The following is a 24,361-nucleotide window of genomic DNA, read 5'->3' on the forward strand; positions in this document are numbered from 1 at the left end:
TTACCCCTGATCTTATTGGATGTGACTCTAGTTTGTCTTCATCCATACATAATACTTACCATGGTAAAGAAAGGTCCACATTTTGTTTTTTGTAGGGTTTTTCTTGTGGTTTTAATAATGAACATGTCTCAAAAAGCCTGGAAGACCAACACGCTAAATGGCCCCAATTACAAATCAGAAACAAAAATCTTGAAAAAGGAAAGATTTATAAGGTTGAAAGTAAAAGAGCCACCGAATTAACAAAATCCCTCAGACTGTTTCTAACCATTTGCTATTCTGATTTTTATAAAAAAGAAGACAACTAAATTGAAAAATGAGAATTCACAACAAATGAAGAGGAAATAAAGGTATTTTGTTTAATTATATGCCAATAAAATCAGCAACTTAAATGGAGTGCGTGAACGTTTAAAATTATATAATATCCATAATAACAGAACAAGAGATAAAGAATTTAGATAACCCAAACTTAGAAGAAAGAAACTGAGCAAGTAATACATGAACTTCCAAAGGAAAAACAAATCCCATAGCCAGATGGATTTATAAGTGACTTTTGTCAAATTCTCGAAGAATAATCCCAGTCTTATACAGATAGGAAAAGGAGAGAGCCACAGAAAAGTAGAGTGACAGACTGTTGCCCCTGATGGTCGTCTCTGTAAAACTTCTAGATCGCGCATCGCCACTCTGGGCTGGCTTTGGAAAGCTCACGACCGTGCGAATCGCGTAGGGAGTAATAATTGTGATTCTATCAGCTTTTGCCAAAAGCTTTCTAAGAGAGGACAGCACTTGTAATTTTTAAGGACATTGTCTTCACTGGCGCTGTCCCATCCTCCGCGCATAGTAGGACCTGTAAGCATCGTTCTTGTGGGGCTTCTGGGGGAGCCTCTCTGGGCTCACGTTGGCTGCTCACATGGCATGCCTGACCACAGCATTGATGCTTACACAGCTGGCCTTTTTTCCCCTCATTCTTCCCCAGGTGCGTTTCGATAGTATCGGAGGATTGAGCCATCACATTCATGCACTAAAAGAAATGGTCGTGTTTCCACTTCTGTATCCTGAAATTTTTGAAAAATTCAAAATTCAACCTCCCAGGTAGGTGAAGCCTCTGGTCCTGTGGGTGAAGGATGCTGCCTGTTCCCCGCGAGCTGTCCGAGGGGCTGGCCTCCCAGCTGCATGGGTACAGCCTGCAGAGGACTGGTTGGCTGCCCACCGAGCACTTGCTGTCCCTCCTGTCCCCACTGTAGTGCTCATCGCAGCCTTCTCTCTGGCTAACGCAGACCCCCCTTTCTTTCCTTCCACAGGGGCTGCTTGTTTTATGGGCCCCCTGGCACTGGCAAGACGTTGGTCGCCAGAGCGTTGGCCAACGAGTGCAGCCAGGGAGACAAGAAGGTGGCTTTCTTCATGCGCAAAGGAGCCGACTGTCTGAGCAAGTGGGTTGGGGAATCTGAGCGGCAGCTTCGACTGCTTTTTGACCAGGTAATGGAAGGCCCTGTCTGGCCTAGGGAAGGGTTTGGAGGCTTGCCCAGAGCCTGTGTGTCTCTGGCCTGAGGAGTCAGGCGCCCCCTCAAAGGGATTAGGGGAAGAGTGAACCCCTCCGTAGGAGACCCCAGGGAGGGGCCTGAGGGGGCAGAGGGCTCTGGGTGGTCTGTGATTTGCTTCTCCACCGTTCAGTGTTCTGTTTACACACACCCCCTTCAGTCCCATCTCAGATGCTTTCTCTAGAGTGTTGGGAGGCCCCTCAGACTCCTGGGCCTGGTGCTGCCTGGTCAAGCCGGCTGGGCTGCCACGTGGGCTGTTTCGCCACTGTGTGAGGGCCAGCCTTCTGGCTGAGTCTGTGGGAGTGTGAGGGGGTGGAACTGTCTGACAGCATTCTCCAAAGCCATCTCATCCCTTGGAGAGGGGTGGTGATCCTTGTGGGGGGAGCTGCCACCCAACAGATGTGGTGGGGAGAATCTCTGGGCCCCTGCGGGGGGAGGCTGGGACAGCAACATCCCAGAAAGGGAAGCAGAACTCAGCCAGGCCAAATCCTGTGCCCTCTGCTCCAGGCTCACTCAGCAGGGGGATCGGGGCGGTCACCTCCCTACGTCAGAGCAGAGTCTGGGCATTTCAGTCACTCGGTGAACATTCAGCACCATTCAGCATACTGTGCACCAGGCACTGTGCTGAGCTCTGCAGGTGCACAGAGGGGCTTCTGATCAAGGGTCTCAGGCTATGCCTTTGGAGAGGAAGAAGACTAGTCCTTAAGGGGTGATGTTCCAGGGGAGGTTCCCCTGGGGACTGTAGGATCATCGAACGTTTTTATCAGTGACACTGATAAAGGCCTGGACGGTTTGTTATCAGGTTCACAGATGACAACAGGCTGGCAGGGAGAGCTAGCCCACTGCATGAGTCCGTGCCCAGAACGGTCTGTAGCATGGAACTTAATCAGGAAAAACAGAAAGTGCCGCACTGGTGAACTGACTTGCCCAAGTACAAAAGGCGGGAGCTGTGGTGAGACAGTAGTTTATTGAAAAAGCAGTGAGGTGACCTAGACAGCAGTGTGATATGTTAGCCTAGGAAGCTCACTTGGTCTCGGGCTGCCAGAGCTCCAGGAATAAGGAGGTGAGAGTCCCTCCGTCCTCTGTCCTGGGCAGACAGTCTTCCTGGGGCTCCTCAGTGTAAGGCCACTGGCCTGGAGAGAGTCCAGAGGAGGGGGGCCAAGACGGTGCAAGGCCTCAGGAAGGAGCTGTGCATGATTATCCCAGAGAAAGAAGCAAAGGCTGGGGTACTGCTGTCCTGCTTTTCTGGCATTTGAAAGGAATTAACCCCAGAGAGCAAAGCTGGGGGGTGCAGTTTGGGTGCAGTCCCAGTGTGGGGTGGGCTGGTGCTCCTTCTTGGAGGACTTCACGCTCAGGCAGAGCCCAGGAGACCCCTGGGCAGGTTGGTTTCAAAGAGCGCCCTTCCCATTTCATAATGGTGTGTGGGCCTGGCAGTCCTATAGAATGGCCCAGGGGTGAGACCAGAGAGCTTTGGGTGTTGTCCCAACTCCAGCTGACAGGCAGCAGAGAAGAGATGGAGCCCAGGGCAGGGCTGAACTGGGTTCAGATCCTGCCTAGCCCTCCCTGGAGGGAGCTTCCCATGCAGGGGATGGGGGCGGGGGGACAGCATGTTGCTTCTAAGGCCGCCTCACTGCTCCTTGGCGTGCTGGTGCTTTGGAAACTGTCCTTTGTAAAGGCTCAGACTATAATGGTTGGACTTAGGGTGTGCCTGTATTACAGCTGAGGAAACGGGAGCCCCTGGCCTACATAAGGGCTGGCTCTTGTGTGCAGTCGTGTGTAGGGGTCTGGATGGGGCCCAGGGTGACAAGGGCAGCCGGCGCGTTCCTGCGTGTCTTTGACCTGTGAATCTGGATGCTTACTGTCCCACTTTTCTTCCATTAGGCCTACCTGATGAGACCCTCGATAATATTTTTTGATGAGATCGATGGCTTGGCTCCAGTTCGATCTAGCAGACAGGACCAGATTCACAGGTAACTTGAGTGACTAACTGTGGGCTAACTGTGAGAAACCCCTCTCCCTGGCCTCTAGGGGTTCACGGTTCTGTGCAGGGAGAAGCAGCGTGATTGATGCAGGACACCTCTGAGAGCTGTCAGTCCATAGCATTCTGATGGACCGTCCTGCCAGTTCCCAGGGCTGTTGTATGCCCCCCAGATGCCGTCGGTGGGCCAGGCCGGCAACTGCTGTTGGGGTCGAGCCCGTGCTAGGGATAGGGTCAGAGAGCCCCGGGGGATACCCTGCGCTCGCTGGGTGACGGACAGTTCTGGGTTCAGAAGCATCTTCCTTGGCTGGGCCTGTGGGCTCGTGGAGTGTTTGGTGGTCCCCTTGGTGGGTGTAGGAATCCTTACCCTGGACCCAGATCACAGCCTGGCTCTGTCCAGGTGCTTGGCCTGCCTGTGGCAATAGGCCGAGTGATGGGGTAATATCTGTGACTCCAGCCAGCCGTGATCATGCTCCTGCTGTGTTTGTGCGTGTGTGTGTGCGTGTGTGTGTGTGTGTGTGTGTCCGCGTGAATGTGGCGTGGGGGCATGTGTGCGTATGTGAGTGCGAGGGTGTGTGCGTGTATATATGGTAGGGGCACATGTAGTTTATGTGTGTGTGCGTATATGTGGGGTGGGGGGTATGTGTGTGCATGTGTGTGGGGAGGCACATGTTTGTGTATGTATGTGTATGTGTGCGTGTATGTGGGGTGGGGGCACTTGCATGTGTGTACATGCATGTGGGGAGGTATGTGCATGTATGTGCGCACTCATGCATGCATATGGGGTGGAAGCATGTATATAGGGTGGGGGCGTGTGTGTGCATGTGTGTGAGGAGGCACGCATTTGTGCATACATGCACGTATGTGGGGTGGGAGCACATGTGTGTGCATGCGTGTGGGGAGGCATGTGTGTGCTGCAGAGAGAGGACAAAGCAAACCGCCCCCTCCCTCTCATCCCCGTAAGAGCTCCCATCTCATCTTTAGTCTCAGGGGTGCAGTTTGGGTCCCAGATTCAGCATGACTTAGACTAATACCCCAGCCGTGGGTTGGTCAGCTGGCGTGTGGTCAGTGCTGCCCCTGTGTTATGGCCTGGGACCACAGACACAATCAGGAGGGGCGATCTTTGACCTCTCAGGGATAGCTTTGTGCTGGCCCCCTGAGGTTGGGGAGGGGACCGGGAGAGTGTCGACAGATACGAGGCCAGTTTGGACAACACCCCCCACCCCCGCCTTAAGCGATGAGTCCAGTCAGCGGGAGGAGCATTCTTCCTATGTTTGAGGCCAGTGGGGGGCAATGAGGTCCATCTGGAGGGTCCGTCCTGTGCCCAGCCAGGAGCGCCCGACAGATTGCAGATGTCAGTGCTAGGCTGGGTGCCCTTCAGGCAGGTGGGCAGCATGAAGCCAGGTCCTCTTGGCAGGGGTAGAGTGGGCCAGAGCAGGCTGGGCCTCAGCAGGACTCAGGACGGGCTTTCAAGCTGCCCCATTTTCACTCTGGAAATTGGAAGGATAGGCAGATGGGCACTGTGTTCCTTCTGTCCCGTGTGGGGCTTGTTTCAGGTGGCGGCGGCGTGTGGGCCGTGCCTGGGGGTCCACACCCTGCCTTCTTTCCTTCCCAGGAGGCTATGCCTGCATTGATTTTGTTCAGCTCAGTAGGCAGCCAACTCTTTTTTCATGACTGGTGAGGGTTCCTGAGGCTGAGAGCTGAACGGCGGTCTGTGCCACTGCGCTTGGGGCATGTTGTTGAGAGTGGTGTCTGTTCAGAAGATGGTGCTGGTGCTGGTGAGGCGGTCGTGGGCAGGCCCGAGGCGGCTGGCTCCAGCACCTTTCCTGTCTCCTTCTCTTGTAGCTCCATCGTGTCGACCCTCCTTGCGCTCATGGACGGACTGGATAACCGGGGGGAAATTGTTGTTATCGGTGCTACCAACAGACTGGACTCCATCGACCCTGCGCTCAGGAGACCTGGCCGCTTTGACCGGGAATTTCTTTTTAACCTGCCGGATCAAAAGGTAAACCCTTGGGAGCACAGCCATGGAGGTCAGCACTGCTCCCACGCCTAGCCTCCACGTTGAGCTGTGGGGGGTGTTTGTTTCTAAGCACCAGCACCACGTCCTAGCTTCTGAACGTAAAATTAAAAACCAGCCGAGGCGGAGACGTGTCTAGCTTCTCTGTCCGTAGATGCAGACACAGCCTGCTTTGAGATCCTTCTCTGCAGGTCTGCGGGCCTGGGACTGCCCTTCTTGGTGCCCTTCCTAGCACTGAGGGACCAGGCACCGGACTGTGGTCATTGTGGTCTTGGGTGAGAGTGCAGGATGTTTTCTGGACACTTGGCTGGTGGTTTAAGGAATTCTTCCAGAGCTGAAGGAGCTGAACCACTTTGGGGCTGCAAGGATGTTGGTGCGCCCTGCATGTCTGTCCCTGCAGGAAGTCCCCCAGGACCTCTGGAGGAGGGGCTGCCTTGAGCTCTGGGGTGGTGGGAGGTGGGGGATGATCCCAAGACACGAGACAGGCCAGGGGTCCCTCACATAGTGCCTCTGGGCCCACCACCACTTCTTGGACCGTCCATTCTGTGGTCTCTTAGCTGGGCAGGAGAGTCATGGCGCTGCCTGGGTCTGTTTGGTAAACCTTTGGTAGGTGACTCTCCTTAATGCCCTCCTCTTGATGAGGAGAAAGCTGGGGTTTAACTGTAACCTCTTCAGTGCATGTCACTCATTTGGGGGCATTCTCTGGAATGGGAGAAGGTGCTGGAGGGGGCGTGGCTGGAAGTGAATGGGAGGGGACATGCTGATTAGATGGAGATGCCTCCCTCCGCGCCTTGGTGCTAGTGGGACTGCAGCTGCCCAGACCAGGGCTGAATGGCCAGAGCGGCATTTCCGTTGTGAGCAAGTCTTGGTAACATCTCTGGGACACTGTGACAGTGATTGGTTGTGCCTGTCAGTGGATGGGGGCCGTTTCAGCCATGGGCTTCCTTCTGTGGCTCTGGGTCTTCTTGTCTGACCCTCTCCTCCCGTTGGCATGGCTTCTTTGTCCTCCTTCCTGTCCCGGCTGGAGAAGGTGCACCTCGTGAGGGGAAAATGCTGGGAGAGAAGGAGGCGAGTGTCAACCTGTAACAGCAGGAAGAGAGCCCTGGGCTTGGGAATCAATCAGGAGGCTTTAGTTTGAGACCTCACTACCACACACATTGGGTGACCTTGGAGAGGTCTCTGCCTCAGCTCTCGTGTGGTAGCTGTCAGTCTTGTGGCTCTCCAGTGCATAGGATGAGTATCCCATCTCAGTAAAGGAAGTGGAGCCAGCTGTGAGAGATCACTCCAAGAAAAGTGCTCCTGCTTCTCACGGATTTACTGGGCAGTTCCACCGAACTTTCTTTCTTTTTTTTTTAGTAATTTATTTTGAATTATCAGCAATCACTTCCATAAGCTTTTGAGTTTTAAATTTTTCTCCCCCTCCCTCCCCACTTCCCTCCCCACAACGGCGTGCAATCTGATGTAGACTATACGTATACATTCCTCTTAAACATATTTTCACATTAGTGATGTTGTAAGGAAGAATTAGAACCAATAGGAGGAACCACAAGAAAGAGAAAACAAAACAAAACAGAAGGAAAAAAAATCAAATAGTATGCTTCGATCTGCAGTCAAACTCCATAGTTCTTTCTCTGGATGTGGATAGCCTTTTCCATCATGAGACCTTTGGAGATGTCTTAGATCCTTGCGTTGCTGAGAAGGGTTAAGTCTATCAACGTTAGTCATCTCACAACATGGTTGTTACTATGTATAACGTTCTCCTGGTTCTGCTCACCTCACTCAGCATCAGACATACAAGTCTTTCCAGGTTTTTCTGAAGTCTGCCTGCTCATCATTTTTTATAGCACAATAGTATTCCATTACATTCACATACCACAACTTGTTCAGCCATTCCCCAATGGATAGGAATCCCTTCAATTTCCAATTCTTTGCCACTACAAAAAGAGTTACTATAAATATTTTTGTACATGTGGGTCCATTTCCCATTTTTATGATCTCTTTAGGTTACAGCCCTAGAAGGGCTATTGCTGGGTCAAAGGGTAGGCACAGTTTTATAGCCTTTTGGACACAGTTCCAAATTGCTCTCCACAATGGTTGGATCATTTCACAGCTCCACCAACAATGCATTAGTGTTCCAGTTTTCCTGTATCTTCTCCAGCATTTATCATGTTCCTGTTTTGTCATGTTAGCCAATCTGATAGGTGTGATGTGGTACCTCAGAGTTGTTTTGATTCACATTTCTCTAATCAATAGTGATTTAGAACATTTTTTCATATGACTATGTGATGGCTTTAATTTCTTCATCTGAGAACTGCCTGTTCATATTCTTTGACCATTTATTAATTGGGGAATGACTCGTATTCTTATAAATTTGACTTAGTTCTCTATATAATTTAGAAATGAGGCCCTTACAACCCTTTACTGGTTGTAAAAATTCTTTCCCAGTTTTCTGCCACCCTCCTAATCTTGGTTGCATTGGCTTTGTTTGTGTAAAAACTTTTCAATTTAATGTAATCAAAATTATCCATTTTGCATTTCATAATGTTTTCTATCTCCTGTTTGGTTATAAATTCTTCTGTTCTCTATAAATCTGACATCCACCAACCTTTCAAAGAGCAAATGGTACCAAGATTAATTTCAAACATTGAAGGGAAAAAAAGGTGCTGCTAGACTCCTTTTAGCAGCCAAATACAATTTTAACACCCAAACTTGGGAAGGGGAGGGGAATAAGCATGTCTATAGTGTCTACACTGTGCCAAGCACTGTGGGAAACACTTTATAAATTTTACCTCGTTTGATCTTCACAAGAACCCTGGAGGTTAGCTGCTGTTATAACAGTTTCATAGTTGAGAGGAGACTGAGGTAGACAGAGATTGGGCAACTTGCCCAGGGTCACACAGCTAAGAAGTGTCTGAGGCCAGATTTGAGCTCAGCTCTTCCTGACTTCAGACCCAGTGCTCTATGCACTGAGCTCCCAGTTGCATAAAGCATTGAAGGAGAACTGTAGACCAATATCACTAATGAATATTGATTAAACTTTTTTAGATAAAATCCTGTCAAATAGACTATAGAGTTCCACTCATGAAATCATTCACTGTGTTCAAGTGGTATTTATATCAGGGTCCAAAGGATGATTCAACCGGAGGAATCCAATCCTCATAATTAATCTTATTATAAACAGAATCATCCAAGAAGCATGTGATTATCTCAGTAGATGCAGAAGATGCTTTGGACATAGTACAACTCTCATTGATGCTAAAAACCCTACAAACTGTAGGCACAGAAGAATTTTTTTAGTATCCTAGAAAATTATCTGAAACCAAAAGCGACTGTCCTTTGGAACCTTCGGTAGGAATACAGTGGAAACTTTTCCAGTACATGTGGGTAGAAAGCAAGCGTGGCTGATCTCCTTGCTGTTATCTGGTCCGCTTCTATAAGAGCTAGCGATAGCAGTAAGACAGGAGAAAAATTAAAGGCTTAAGGATAGGAGAAGAGGGGAGGACATTATCCCAACTTGCTGGTGACGTGATGGTTTACATAGAAAGTCCTTGGAAGACAGTAAAGACACTAATAGAGATAATTAATGACTTCAGTAAATTTGCAGGCTACCAAGTAAACCCATGAAAATTAACAGCATTGTTTAATTAGAACCCTCTATGACCCCTGATGGTGATCCAGTTCTGAAGAAAATACAGGTAGCATCTTTCCAAACAAGAATGTTAACAGTTTGTCCTTGTTTCATTCTTTATGATTGCATGCTTATGTTTACCTTTGGTTTGTATGTCAGATTTTCCGCCTCATCTCTAATATTTTCCTCAGTATTTCTTAGAAATCCTCTATTTCATTGGAGATTTGCTTTTTCCCCTGTGGGGTTATACTTAGCTTTCTTGGCTATCGGTTTTGCTTGGAATGTATTATCATTGCCTTCTGGAATATCCTGTTCCAAGCTCTCTGCTTCTCCAAGTTGTGGCTGCTAAATCTTGGATGATGGGATTGGAGGCATTGGCAGCAGCTCCTCTGTGATCAGAGTCCTTCTCTCTTTCTCTGACCCAGGAGCTTTGGGTTTTGGCTCCTGAGAGTTTTTGTTTGGATGTTTTAGCACATGACTGGTGTGATTCTTTCCACTTCTACTTTGCCTGCTAGTCCTAAGAGATCTGGGCAGTATTGATGGGCTCTTTCCTGAAATAAGATGTCTGAGCCTGTTTCGAGCAGGGGCCGGGGAGGATGGAACGTGGTTAACCAATGGTCTCTCCGTCTCTTTTCTTGATCAGTTGCTTTTGCAGTGAGATACGTAACACCTTCTTCTGTTTTTTTTTTTCTGTCTTTTAACTTGAACGTTTGTTCTTTTCTCGTGATCCTTTCTAATTTCCACAGAGCTTGTTGTATCTTTTGTTCTAATTCTACATAGCTCTCGTTTATTTTCGCCCTTTTTCCTGAATTGTTCTCATTTGGTCTTGAAGTTATTTTTTAATCTCTTTTTAGAATTCTTGCTTTTTCTCTAACAAGAATTCTGTTTGAAACTGTATTTCTCTGAGACTTTGGTTGTAAATGTTTTGAAGTTCTGTCTTTCGGGTTTGTGTCTTGAGCTGCCCTATGGCCATAGTTACATTTTTGTTGGGGTGCATTTCTTGTTCACTCATTCTTCCAGCTGACTTCTTGCCTTGGGACTTTATGTTGGGGGTTGACTCTACTGTCTTCTGGAGGGAATTTCTGGTCTCAGTTTCTATCCTCTGGTTCTTCTGCTGCTTTCTCAGGGCATTGTTTTATTCCAACATCTAAAGAACTGCACAGGCTGGGGACTTGCAAGCTTTTGGGACTCCCTCCCAAAGTGAAGTTGGCTTGCTGCCCTCCTGGTCTGAGTCCTACAAGTTCCCAACTTAGTTTTGAGTCTGAGCAAGCTCTCTCTAGGCTTTTCCCTGTTTGGACGTTTCACTTCTGGGTTTTTTTTTTTTTTCTTGGCAATTGGGGTTAAGTGACTTGCTCAGGGTCACAAAGCTAGTAAGTGTCAAGTGTTTGGTCTGAGGCTGGATTATGAACTCAGGTCCTCCTGACTTCAGGGCAGGTGCTCTATCCACTGCACCACTTAGGTACTCCTGGACGTTTCACTTCTGCTACTGGACTCAGCCACTATTAGCCATCTGGGAGGCCCCATGGATTCAGAGTAACTGAGCTGCCAGCTCCTCTTTGGTCTGGGGTTCCTGCCCTGGTTATTCCACTACATATAAGCTCAGCCTGGGCTGGAGTCTTGAACTGAGATTGTGATCTGCTCCTGGGTATCATGCCACAGAGATAGGATTGATTCTCTTATGTTGTGAGGATGGAGGAGAGAAGGAATACACGGGGGAAAGGGAAGGGAGAGGAAGAATGGGGAGGGGTGAGTGCATGTACGCGCGCGCGCGCGCGTGTGTGTGTGTGAGACAAAGACAGAGACAGAGACCTGAACCATATTTACATCTCAACTGGTGAAAGGAAGGAAGATACAGTTGGGGACAGAAACACGTTTCACCAAACAGAGTTACAGGAGGGAAAGGAGGGGATAAGACGGAAGGGAAATTAGGGGAGGCATCAGTCAGAACCCAAACAAGCTCTCAAATGGGCATGGGAAACAGAGAAGGAAAACTATCAGATTAGGAAAGAGGGAAATCGATAGTTAGCAATCATAGCTGAATGTGAGGTGAAATTACCCATAAAATGGAAGAGGTTAGCATAATGGATTAGAAACTAGAATTCAACAATATGTTTGTAAGAAACATGCTTGAAACAGAAAAATACATATGGACTTAAAAGAAGGGACTGAAGCAGAATCTGTTGTGCTTCAGCTGGGGGTCTCAAGACAAAGAAGGAACACAAATCGGCCTCATTAAAAAAGATAACTGCATTTTGCTAAAGTTACAGAAAATGAATGAATACCAGTACTAAAATTATATCACCAAATGACATGCCATCTAAATTCTTAAAGAAAAATTGAAATAAGTTCCAGGGAGAAATAATAAAACTATAATAGTGAGGGATCGTAGTTTACTTCTCTCGACCTAGATATATCTAACCAAAAAATAAACAGAAATGAAGGCTCTGAATAGAATCTTAGAATAGAAATAGAAATAAAGAGTTGTGTGGCAATTTCACAAAAGTTAACCATGTATTAAAACTTTAAATTTTGATAACTGTAGAAAAGTATAAGTAGTAAATTTATATTTTACTGACTATAGTTCAATAAAATTATATTCAGTAATGGCAAAGATTAAAAAAATAATTGCAACTAAATAACTTATTCCCAGAGAATGGGCAGGTCAAAGAACAAACCATAAAAACAGTGAACAGTTTTACTAAGTGAGACCATATTCCAAAATTTTTGGGATGCAGCTGTTTAGGAAAAAAATTTATCTCTAAACACTTCATCAATAAGAGAGAGAGAAAAAGAGAGAGAGAGAGAGAGGAGATCAGTGAATTGGACGTAGATCTAAAAAAACCCAGAAAACAACACTAGTAGAAAACCAGCAAATGGAATACCCTCAATTGAACACGAAAATAGAAATCTTAAAAATCAAAGGAGAGATGAACAAAACTGATAGTAAAAAATCCCCATCAATTAATAAATAAAACTCTGAGCAGTTACAGGAAGTAGTAAAATAGGTAAGCTGTTAGATAACTTGATTTTAAAAAAGGAGGAAAACCAAATGTCCTATATCAAAAGTGATAAAAGGTGAATGTAGCACCAATGAAGAACAAATACAAGAAATTATCGTGAGCTGTTTGGCCTAACTGTATGCCAACAGTGAAATGAATGAATAATTGCAGATTTGTAATGGAACAGGAAATCGAGCACTTAAGTCATCTGATCTGAGAAAAAGAAATCTGAGTCATGGTATAGTTTCAGTCAGTGCAGGAAAGACCTTTGACAAGATAACGCCACACGTCTCCCTGCTAAAAATGCCAGAAAGCATAGGAGGAAGTGGGGCTCTCCTGAATGTGGCTAGGGCCCAGGGCTCCACGTGGTTGGCAAGGGGGATCAACCAGAGACCCTTTATCGCCATTGGTATGCAGTGTAGCACTCAGAAAAAGGCAGGGAAGCCGCAAGCACAGGCCGGAGGGAAATGCGCTTCCTACAGGTCATAGCATAGTTTACATAGAGCACTGTAGAGAGTCAGCGAACGATTCTTGGCAGAAAAGTCCCCGACAAAGCCCGGCACCGAGAGAGAGGAAGAGATGTTCCACGTGAAGTCCCCGGGGACACTTGTCTTCCAGAAGTCGTCCTGTAGGAAAGAGTTGTGTGGCCATGGGTTACACTCACCTCAGAACAGAAGAGCGCCTGGGGCGTTCCCTGGAGCCAGGAGGATAGCCCGGCCTCAGACCTGTACGTACAGGTCTTGGGGCACTGAGGCGAAGTGACTATTCTCTCTCTCCCTCTCTCTCTCTTCCTCTCCCCTGGCAGGTGCCCCCTCCCATGCTGTCCAAGGTCTGTCCTTCCCCCTCATCTTCCTCCTCCGGCAGGGTGCTTGTGCATGGGACAGCCTGCTCTCTCTGTTCTTGTCACTGTGTGGGACACCCTGTAATCTACCTGTGCTTTGCTTCCCAGGCCCGGAAACACATTTTGCAGATCCACACCCGGGACTGGAGCCCCAGACTGTCGGACCTCTTCCTTGGCGAACTGGCTGAGAAATGTGTTGGTGAGTGGTGCTCTTTGAACCTCGTCATTTATGAATCCGTGTTTGCTCTCGTCCAGCCTGTGTCACCTTTGGTTCCGGTTGGAAGGTCAGAGAATGCCTTGGCGTATCTTTGAATGTGGGAAACGGGACTTGATTTTTGTATTTAGATAGTTTTGGCTTAATTTAGAGTGTGATCTCTTACTGCTTACAAGTGAAAGGGCCATTATTGATAAAGCCTTGTGACTGCAAGGCACACAGAGGATGCTGTCCTTCCTTCCCAGGCACGCAGTGCCCTTTTTCTTCCTGATGTCCTCCGCTAAGCAAACCATCCTAAAAGCGCATAGGAGAAATAGGAGCCTGTCTGGGCGGGCGTCCCAGCTCCTGACCCATCTGGTGCCTGCTCAGTGGTCCAGGAAGCTGCGGTGGGGGCCTCCTGTCTCTGCCCAGATGCAGCGGCCCATGTGCAGGCTAGACGGGAGGATGCCCACATGAGGGCCTGGCATGCTGCTGCGCCACTCCCAGGCTGCGCCACTCCCCAACTGTGTGTAGGGATCTGCTCTGCCCAGCCAGAGGGCTCCTGCTCTCCTTCACTGCTGCTCCTTTTTCCTTCTTTTTTCCCTCTCGCTCTTTAAGAAAACAAACCAGTTCTGAGGCTTGCAGAGAGGCCCCCGCCCTGAGATGAGCCATCAGAGGCTCTGTCTCCCATCCACAAAGTAAACCTTACACTGCCCTACACTGCCCGCCAGTCCATATTCAGTCAGCTACATCCGAATTGTCCTCTTCATCCACAGGGACCTCCATCTCCGAAGCAGCCTCCCTCAACTTTTGAACCACCAAGACCTCGACGTCTTCGGGTGAGGAGAAAATGTAACTCTCTCCAGCACACCACCAGTCTAACTTGGCCGGGTACCAGACAGCATGCACCCAACCTATTCCCTGTCGATTTGGCCTTGTGCTGCTTGGTGGGAGAGGGTGGCGTTTGGAGGGAGAGTGCCGTGGCCCTAGAGAGTCCACCGGCCTTGCTGCTGCCCTCCTGGGAGGTCCCGCCCTGCCCTGCCCCACCCCTATCAAGCAGGCCTGCAGCCTGAGCCCAGAGTGTTCTTTCCCCTCTGCTCTCTCTGCACCCTCTGGTTTCCTTCTTCCTTCTCCGTCTTAGATTTGCATTCTCCCATGGCATTTCCACCATCTTCTTTCTAAATTAGATGTGGGCAGCTCATTTCCCTCTGTTCCCCAGAATTTGGTCAGCAGTTCCAGTTGTGACCTGGTTTTTCAAATTCTCATGCTGGTTTTTGAAGCTAGAAAAGTCTGCCCACCTTGATCCCAATGGCAGGTGGGCTGATAACAGCCTTTCTTTTCCTACCTCGGGTTTTATGTTTCAAAAACTACCTTGTCTTTAAGTGGCTCCTGACTGATGTAACGCATTCTGGTCAGAGAACCGCCATTGTCACCTACAAATCCAGTAGGAATGCGCTTCCTGCTCTGTGGCCCAGCTGGCCCGGGCATGGCCCCTTCCGGGCCCCAGCTCAATGAGGTGATTGTTGGGAAATGTGATGGGGCCACTGGAGTCTTGTCTGTGGCTGCCGTGAATTTTGTGCTGAAAGGGCCACGGCACAAGCATTGGTGGTTCCCTAGATCGCCTGGGCTCCAGGTTCTGCAGGGCCAACGTGCCTGTGTGCTGTGGTCTGGTCCTTCCTGCATTCACAGGTTGGACCGCGTGTGCGTGTGCGCGTGTTTGTGTGCGTATGTGTCCTCCTGGCTCCCCATTGCCTCAGTCTCAGGGTGGTGGTGATTGCCTCCTGTGCTGTGATCTGATCTCCCTGGAGCAGATTCCCAGCTTTTCAGAAAACTTGCCATGGCCCCCTCTCCTTCCCAAGTCCTCAAGGTGACCGTGGTAGTGCCTCTAAGAAAACGATGGTCATCATCCTAGGAGCTGGCTGCTGGTCAGTGCAGGTCTCCCCACAGGCTGCAAAGAAGCCTGGGTTCAGTTTGTAGTGGGATTTGGTCGTGTCCTGTGAGGGGACAGAGAAACCCCCCTCATTTCCCTACCTCAGAAGTGTCCTGGTTGGGACCTGAGGTCCTTGGTGAGTGTGTGTGTGGGGGGTGTGTGTGTGTGTGTGTGGGGTGTGTGTGTGTGTGTGTGTGTGTGTGTAAAAAGAGGAATGGAGTGACGTTCTTCATCAGACAGATCCCAGTTTGGGAAAAACTCTCTGTTTCCTTGTGCCTGCTTTCTTGGGGAACAAGGCAGGGGTGGCTTCACTCTGGGTAACTGGAGCGAGTTGTGTCCAGGCACTGGCCTCCAGTCAGGGTGACCTAGCCTTTCAAACAGCTCCGGTCCGGTGTGGGCTTGTGTTTGAGGCCCCTACAGCTGCTCAGGCAGCTCCTGTGAGGACAGAGGCGCGACTGTCACCAGGCCCCGGGGCTCATTAGGTGCAGAGATCCTGGTCATGTCAGTGGTGTCTGTTCAGAGAGGCAGCAGGAGGGAGGCCCAGCCCCAGGGAGGAGGGGGATCTCCTCCAGCCTTTATTCAGTGCCTGCTGTGAGTGAGGACCCCGCCAGGGTCTCTCCCCACCTGTTGCAGGCTCAGGAATCATCTCTTCTCCAGCCCAGAGATGGGCACCTGAGCTCATGGCCTCCCTGGCTGTCCCCCTCTGGACACTCTCCAGGGCTCAGGATGGGCTCTGGTCCACGCACAGCTCTTGGGGTCTGTCACACTGTAACTTTTTGGGCAGCTGATGAAATTCAAAGAGTGCTTCCTTTGTAAAGATAATTTCTGGAGGAGAAAGCAAATTATTTCAACATTTTTCAGAAGTTTTCGTTGAAAGGCAACTGCCGGGCTCACGCAGAGCACCCGGGCCTGGTAACAGGAAGACTCAAACTCAGATCCAGCCTCAGACACGACCCAGGGCAAGTCCCTTCACTGCTCCCTGCCTCAGTTTCCTCAACTGTAAACCAGAGATCAGGTGCTCAGCTCCATGCCTGGCGTGTAGTTACTACTCGATCAGTGATGGTGATCATCATGAGAACTTTCTTTGGCATAATGAGGGTTGTTTGCAGTGAGGTCCGGTGCTTGGCTCCTGGGATCCCACCTTGGGCACGAGCTCGGGACCCCCACAAAATCTGGGGAGCAGTTCGGGCTTGGGATGGGTCGGCGCTGGCGCTGCAGGTCCTTGGGATCCCGATTTCTAGAGCACCCGTGTCCTAGTGTCCACTGCTGCGGGGCGTGGGCGTGGGTGTGGTGGGGCCCAGAGTCAGTCTCACCTCTGCGCCCTTCTGTCTCCCTGTGTGCATTAGGCTACTGCGGTGCGGACATCAAGGCCCTGTGCACGGAAGCCGCCCTGCTTGCCCTGCGCAGGCGCTACCCACAGATCTACGCCAGCAGCCACAAGCTGCAGCTGGATGTGTCCTCCATTGTGCTCAGTGCGCAGGACTTCCACCACGCCATGCAGAACATCGTGCCTGCCTCCCAGCGTGCGGTCACCTCGTCGGGCCACGCCTTGTCGCCCATTATCAGGCCTCTTCTCGAGAGGAGCTTCAACCACATCCTCTCGGTTCTGCAGAGGGTGTTTCCTCATGCCGAGACCAGCCAGGGGGACAGGCGAGAAGGTAGCGCTGCTGGGGCCCTGACAGATGGGTGTAAAACGGGCAGTTGATGGAATGTTAGGAGTAGCTGGGCCCCAGCAGATCCCTGTTCCTTCCATAGCACCAGTGGCGTGTTGAGGGATCCGAAAGACTTGGGTTCAAATCCTGCCTCCAGCATTGACTGGCCTTGTGACCCTGGGCTACTTTGGTCCTTCCCAGCCTGGAACAGTCCTTTCCGATGCCCCCTGTGGCTGGGCAGCTTCCCAAGACTTCCCTGACTGGACCAGGAGCCTTGTGGTGCCCTTTCTGCAGGGCTCCAGGAGCCCCTTTAGAGAAAGAAGAGGAGGCTGGGATAGCAGAGACCTCGTGTGGCCTCAGGGCAGAGTCTGAGCTTCTGAAAGGTCACTTATCCAGGAGGCGCTCTGCTGCCATCCAAGATGGATCGGGATTGGGGCTGGAGCCTCGCACAGATGGCCAGAGGTCCCTGCACCACATCCTCCCTGGGGAGGCCTACATTGGAGCCACACTCCCAGGCCAGGGCCAGTCTGGCCTCAGCAGGACTGGAACCCCAGCCTGCAATGAGGAATGATGGGAAAGCGGGCGGGGCTCAGCAACGGCTCTGCAGGCCTGGGGCCTTCCTTGCAAAGTCTCAGCTCCCCATCCTTTTCTTTCCTGTTGCTTGGATAGACGTGCAGAGCCTCCTTTTAGAAGACAGCGATGATGAGAACACCTTGTCAATATTCGAGACCGTCTCTCCCTCCGGATCACCAAAGAAACCGTCCCCAGCTGCTGCCCACAAGCCCTACCTGCATTTCAGCACGTGAGTATCCACTGGGGCCGATGCCCTCGCAAGAGCTGCGAGGCGGCCACGAGACCCCTAAACCCTCGGCCCTAAGTCCCTCTGCCCCTTCTGTGTCGCCACGGGCCTTGCCTCCCGCCGCGCCGTATGTGCGCTGGCTCTCCTTGCTAGACCAGGCTGGGCCTGCAACGGCTCCAGTGGCCTCCCACGGGGACATCCCTTAGCCGAGCTTCCTAGACCTACAGCCCCCGCACAGTTGTTTGAGGGCGCGTCAGCGGGTGTGGCTGGGCAGCTTCGGGGAAAGCTCCCTGTCTGAGCACAAGTCACTCACCAGTTGTTCATTGCACAAAGGAGACCCCAGCTTTTCCTAATCAGCGTGGTTTCTGAGAAGGTGACGGTTCACTGTGTCTGTCCCTGGCATTGGTTTGTTAGAGCAAGGCCTGTGTCAGATTTTCACAAGATCATTTGGAAGGTGCTTTTGAGAAAAACCCAGGAAGCTGTGCGGTCCCCATGGCGCGTGGTGCTCCTGTGCGTGCTGGCGGACCTGCTGGCCGCATCTGGCCCTGCACCTGCCAGGGGCCCTCCACGAAATGTGCAGTTGCTCCAGAAGTTTGACCGGGTCCTGTGGCAGAAGCCATCTAGAGGAGAGGCTGTTGGAGGTAGCACAGACAGACAAACAGCCCGAGCGGAGGCTCTTCTCCTTTACTGGCTCTGGGATGGCCTCATAGCTTCCCTCTTCCTCTTGAGGAGGCGCCTCTGTCCTCTCAGTTCCCCCCGGCCCCCCACTCGCAGCTTCAGGGCCCCTCTTTCTATTACCCGTATGCGGTCTGTTGCCAAGTACTGACAGTCATGCCCTCCTGGTGTCTGTCGTGCATACCCCTCGTCTCCTGGGAGCCGCACCTCATTTAGCCTGCGTCCAGTGAGCTTACCTTTCCCTGGAGGGATAGAATGGTCAATCAGTCAGCATTTATTAGGTGCCTGCTGTATGCCAGGCACTGTGCTAAGTGCTGGGGATCGCAGAGGAGGCAAACAGTCTAGCAGGGGAAACAGCATGTGCACACAAAGAAGATATGTACAGAGGGAAGGCTTCCTGTGGAAGGGGGAAGCCGGGGAGGTCAGTAGTCAGAGCGGAGGAGGACCAGCGTTGGAGGCCAGGGTCATGGGACTAAAGAGGATGTGTTGGGGAGTCAGGTGTAAGAAACCTGGAAAGGGAGGAGTGGGGGACGTTAGGAAGGGCTTTGAGGGCCAAGCAGAGCAGGGTTTGACCTTGGAGGTGATAGGGAGCTACTGAGGCAGTGGGGGTAATGTGGTCAGATCCATGCTTTGGTGGCTGAGTGGAGGATGGATGGGGGTGGGCGGCCCCCAGGACGACGCGAGACTGAGGGCGTGCGTGAGAGAGAGTACAAAGGTAAAGTCGCCAGGCCTTGGGGCCGGCTTGGGTGTGGGAGGCATCGAGGATGGTGCCTGGGAGGATGGGGAGGGCAGAAAATGAATTGTGTGTCATACACGGGCAGTGGAGGAGAGCCCACTCGCCACTTCCCGAGATGGGGGAGGGTCTCGAGGGAGGTCACCAAGGAGGTGATCGCTCTGCTTAACCTTGAAGGAAGATGAGCAGTCTGCATCATGGAGGTGGAGAGAGTGTGTTTGAAGCTGGGGGAGCCTTTACAGGGTTGCAGTTACATTTAAAAATTTCCATTAAAAGTTTTGTTTAAAGAGGTTTTTTTTTTTTTTAAATTGCAGTCATTTTATGTACTTCTTTCAGATGCATTATTTATTTCTTGTTGGCATTCATTTTAAAACAATTTTGAGTTCAGGCTTCTTGCTCAGCCATTGTGAAGGCCGTGGGTGCTGGTGTGCCAGATGGGGGAAGCCGACGGGGGGCTCATCGAGCTCACGTACTAGTTGTGTGAATGGGGCCTAGCTTCTGAAAGGCCTTGAATGCTGAACTAAGGAGGCACATTGTGATGTGTACTGGTCAGACCATCCTTTCCTTGGGCTGTTTCTGGAGGTCTCCTGAGAAGAGATCCAGGAAGACCGGGGAAGGGAAGGGAGGAGAAAGCAGTAACGCCGGCCTGGCAGCTGAGGAGCAGGCTGTCGGGAGCTCACGGTCCAGCGCACTCTCCTCCTCCTGTCACCCTTCATGTACAGACCACTTTTTTCTGTTTCACTTTATAGAGGCGAGTAAAGGTTTTTACAATGTCAGCATAGTGACATAATGGTTTCCATTCTCCTGGAGGAAGCACCATGTGGACAGCTCAGCAAGGCAGTCTCGGTCCCTAGTACTTGAGGTCCGGGGCTGAATGCGGCCCTTCCTGGGAATCGGGAAGCATCGTGTTTCAGGTGTTACTTCTCTCGAGCTTGGGGGAAAGGCTGAGGTGATGTTGGACAGTGTCCCATGCATTGTGGCCAGCCTGGGCAAAGGTGTGGAGGTGGGAGCATTTGTAGGGAAGAGCAAGTGAGCACTGCTGCTCCCCTGAAGTCTGAAACTCGTGCGATGAGGGGTTTAAGGTGCCCACAGCCCTAAAGTAATCCGGCAAAATGACCTGGAGCGTCATGCTTGTTGACGAGTTATTCTAAGGTTTTTGCAAAGCTTATTTTTCTGTTTTGAGGTTCTGGGTATGCTTTATTCCTCTCCCTTGACATAGTAGGTTCTTTGAGGGCAGTGACTGACTTTCTTTTTTTCCTTGTCATTTGGTGTTGATTCTGAGCTTTGTGACGCGTTGGTGTGGTGAGTGTCCACAGACAGCTGGTTCAGAAAGGACTCCTAGTCATAATCAGAATCCTTTCAAGGACAGATTTCGTGTTTGGTGATTGTGCACTCCGAGCTTCACAGAGAAGAGCTAGATTGGTGCTTCTGACAGTGTCGCTGCAGCCGCCCGAGGACAGGGCACCGTTTGTCATCATTCCATGGGTTGCCGTGGTGTGGCTTGTTCATTGAGCCCCCATGGAGAGCGCTTCTTGAATTCTGGTGCCGCCCTGCTGATGCTGGGCCTGGCTCAGCCCCCCGGTCCTCAGCTGGCAGGGGGGATTGCTTGGGCAGACTCTCTTCTAAGCCTTGCCAGATGGGCAGAACCTTTGAGAGCCTATAGGGTTCCCTCCAGGCCCCACCAAGTCACGGGAGTCGGCCTTACCTCCTTCTGAAATTCTCCGTCCAAGCTGGCCACACCTTTGAGTGGAGCGGATATCTCTTGTTCATTGAGTTAGCCCCGAGGAGAAGCTACCAGGACTGGCCAAGTGGCTCTTATTGACTGAGGGCAGGGTGGTCCAGTGGCTGGAGACCAGTGAAGTCTCAGGAGTACTCAGAAAGTCCAGCCACCCAGTGAGCGATGAGCTGCCTCTGTGGGTCATTAGGGGGCACCATAGTGCCCAGACCGCCATCCCTCAAGGCAGGCAGGCATAGTCACTGAACTGCTCTGTGCCTCAGTTTCCTTATTTGTAAAATGGGGCCCTCACAGACTCTCTTTGTAAGCCTGAAAATTCTCTGTCAACGCTAACCTCCCCGATTGAATTTTATTGTTCAGATAGTGGAAGTCTGCCCCAAACCGTTCATCTAACTTGATGCTGGGGCAGGATGGTGGCCACTTCTCTCCATTTGTGTCGTTCCTCTTTCTACCCAGCTGTTCTGGAGCCTAGTCTGGCTTTCCTTTGACCAGCTGCCCCCAAATGGGTTGGCCCACATCTAAAGCCTGGGCTTTCCCGTTGGCATCTCACGTCTCACATCTCTTCCACTTCAGCCCAACCCTCGCCTTCCTGGATGGGTGGGTCAGCCATCTCCCTTCAGAGTCCTCCGCCAGGCATGCCTGGCATCCCTACACGTTTCAGTGGTGCCCGTGAGATTCTCATGTCCTCCTCGGACGTCACTGACGCTGGCCTCTGGTCACTCACACTGCCCGTGGGCTGGTGGAGACGTGAGGTGCAGAGGAGCTCGCTGGCTCCTTTTGTGATTTTCTGGGCGTCTCTGTGTCTGGTATTGAGGCTGAGAAGGCTTGAGAGAGTGACTCCCTGGAGTTGTTTTCGTCCTCTTGCTTCCCCTTCTGCTGCATTGGATGCCATTGTCTACATGGCCATACTCTCCCTCTCCCTCTCTTTCTCCTCTCCCTCCCTCCCTTCCTCTTCACCTTCCTCTCTCCCCCTCTCCCTCCCTCTCTTCCCCCTTTCCCCCTCTCTATCGCTTCTCCTTTTTTTCTCTGTCTCTCTCTTCTCTCCCTCCCCATTGTCCCCCCTCCTCTTCCCTCTCTCCCCCTTTCGTTTTCCTCCTGCCTGGGTCACTACTCCCTTTCCGTGTCATGCCCCCTGAACTATGGTTGTATCCCCCAGGACTCAGTTCTGGACCCTCTTCTCTTTTTTCTCTCTCTCCCCTCAGCCCTTCATTGCCTAAGTCATGTTCTGTCATCTGTCGATCTGCTGTGTCCCCCAGTTGGGGGGGATTTCTGTTGACTTTGTGGCCAGGGTCTCACTGAACCCCCTTTTCCTTCCCTGCTGCAGGTCAGCTTCTCAGCAGCCCACGTCATACCGACCTCGCCTGCTGCTGTCTGGAGAGAGGGGCTCAGGGCAGACTTCTCACCTGGCTCCTGCCCTGCTGCACACTCTGGAAAAGTTCTCTGTGCACAGACTTGATCTCCCTGCGCTTTATTCAGTCAGTGCCAAAACACCTGAGGAGTCATGTGCCCAGGTAGGTCCTGGGGTGGGTGTGGTGGCCGTGGCACAGCGGCATACAGGTGTCCTTAGGGTCCAGGACAGTGTGAAGAAGACATGAGGCTGGGGTCCCCCCAGGGTCGAGAGGCAGGAGGTGGTGGGAGCTGAAAGAGCACCCCTGCAGCCACTGGCTGACCCATGAAGCCATTCACCCTCTCAGTGGTCGAGGGAAGTGCCTCATTTCAGGACATCCCTCCGCTGTCTGTGTCAGACACTTGAAACTTGTTTTGTGATCCAGGGAATCAGGAAAAGTGAGCTAGGTAGGAGAAAATGGGTGTAAGATCATCACTGTTGATGCTGAAACTTGTGAGAGTTTTCAGCTGGGCTTTTCCTGGTGGATTCTCATCAGCGGCTGACCCCTCCTCCCCTGTCCCTCAGAGAATCTTCCACTTTGTTGACAAGGGGCCTTTTCCCCCTTTGGCTTCAGTGGTGCCTGATTCCACTTCTTGAGCCTCCTCTCTGGGGCCTCCATAGGGCCTGTACAATTCCATGGTCACTTTGGGGTCTTTGCTCTGGTTTCCAGATCTGGTTCTCTATGCACAGAACCATTTGGAAGCCCAAAGGATTACAGGAAGAGTTTGGGGGAAGAGGGTACCCAGCCTTCGGAATCACGAGAGTCTTTATAGCTCCAAGAGGTGGACAGGGGGAGGGTGGGTGCACCTTCGAGGTGTCATGCCAGTGGGTACAGAGGCCCCAGGTTGGGGAGAAGAGGAAGCAGAGCCCCAGTTGAGCTGAGCTGTTGAGTGCTTAGAGGGAGAGGGATCTAAGGACACAGACGCGGGGCTCACGTTGCCGAGCAAAGGTGGAGAAGTCACACCACCATGCTGACTGGGTCTACTGCGGCCTTCCCTGGGCCCTCACTGTCACCAGGCTGTCTTACCATACTTCCTCATCAGCTCACTGTCCCACTCTGGCCAGTGACTTTTCCAGACCTCCCATAGCTCCCTCTCCCTGGCCTCATATTGTACTGAAAAGATAGAGGCTGGGAGCTCCTCTGCTCCCCTCTTACCTGTGGGATGTTGCTTAGGTGCCTTTGTCCCTGGCCCATGATGGGGTGGCCTGACTCCAGACCAAGGTGACCGTCCCATGCCATCTCCCAGCATACCACCCCTGCCCTGTCACCTGCCCTGTGCCTTATCTCCTTGCCTGTAAACACATCTGCATCAGCCAGCCCCTTCCTCAGAAAGCCCTCATTCCATCCAATCATTCCCACTAACTGTGGTCCCTTATCTCCTGCCTTTTGTGGCTAAACTCCTCAAGAAGGCCATCCACAGTTGGTGCGTCCATTTCCTGTCCTCTCTCTCTCTCTCTTCTTACCCCTCTGCAGTCTGGCTTCTTACCTCATCATTTTTACCAAAACTGCTCTCTTAGTGGCCAGTCCTCATATGGACTTTCATATTGTCTGTCGCTCCTTCTTCCTGGATGCTCTTCTCTATGTTTTCAGGAACAACCCCCCAGTTCTCTTTCCTCTTTGACTGCTCCTTCTCTGTCTGCTTGGCTGGATCCTCTTCTCGATCAGGGCTTCTTAAACTTTTTCTACTCGCGAACCCACAATTTAAGAAGCACTGTTCTAGATCGTGCCCTCTAACTATAACCCTGGGTGTCCCTCAGGTTTCTGTCCTAGGCCCTCTTCTTTCCTCCGCATCAGCTTCCATGGATTTAATAACCATCTCTTTGTTGATGATTCTCAGATCTACATTTCCTGCCCCAGTCTCTTCTGACCTCCAGTCTTGCATCTCCAACTAGATGTCCAGTAGACATCTGAAACTCCTTATGTCCAAAACAACTCATTATCTTTCCCCCAAATCCTCCCCGCTCCTACTTTCCCTCTTACTCCAAAGGGCACCATCTTTCCTCCCAGTCCCTCAGGCTCCCAACGTAGGAGTCATCCTGGGCTCCTCACTCTCTCACCCCTCCCCACCCCCATGTCCAGTATGGTGCCAAGGCCTGTCAGTTTCACCTCTGCAGCATCTCTGGTCAGTTTCACCTCTGCTGCATCTCTGGTCGATTTCACCTCTGCAGCATCTCTGGTCAGTTTCACCTCTGCTGCATCGCTGGTCGATTTCACCTCTGCAGCATCTCTGGTCAGTTTCACCTCTGCAGCATCTC

The 24,361-nt window shown here is 51.2% G+C and overlaps 1 protein-coding gene across 2 annotated transcripts in view; it reads left to right on the forward strand.

Annotated features, from left to right (window-relative positions):
- ATAD2B (ATPase family AAA domain containing 2B) overlaps positions 1–24,361 on the forward strand; it is a 99,224-nt gene that overhangs the window by 51,392 nt on the left and 23,471 nt on the right. For both annotated transcript variants that reach the window (XM_027858009.1, XM_027858010.1), the window contains exons 11-18: positions 974–1,089; positions 1,299–1,473; positions 3,417–3,505; positions 5,359–5,518; positions 13,110–13,200; positions 16,471–16,782; positions 17,446–17,578; positions 22,043–22,229. In XM_027858009.1, the coding sequence (XP_027713810.1) occupies positions 974–1,089; positions 1,299–1,473; positions 3,417–3,505; positions 5,359–5,518; positions 13,110–13,200; positions 16,471–16,782; positions 17,446–17,578; positions 22,043–22,229 (1,263 nt within the window). The remainder of the gene's footprint in view (positions 1–973; positions 1,090–1,298; positions 1,474–3,416; positions 3,506–5,358; positions 5,519–13,109; positions 13,201–16,470; positions 16,783–17,445; positions 17,579–22,042; positions 22,230–24,361) is intronic.

This window comes from Vombatus ursinus, unplaced genomic scaffold (genome assembly GCF_900497805.2).
Source record: "Vombatus ursinus unplaced genomic scaffold, bare-nosed wombat genome assembly UNPS02012622.1, whole genome shotgun sequence".
NCBI classification, from domain to species: domain Eukaryota; kingdom Metazoa; phylum Chordata; class Mammalia; order Diprotodontia; family Vombatidae; genus Vombatus; species Vombatus ursinus.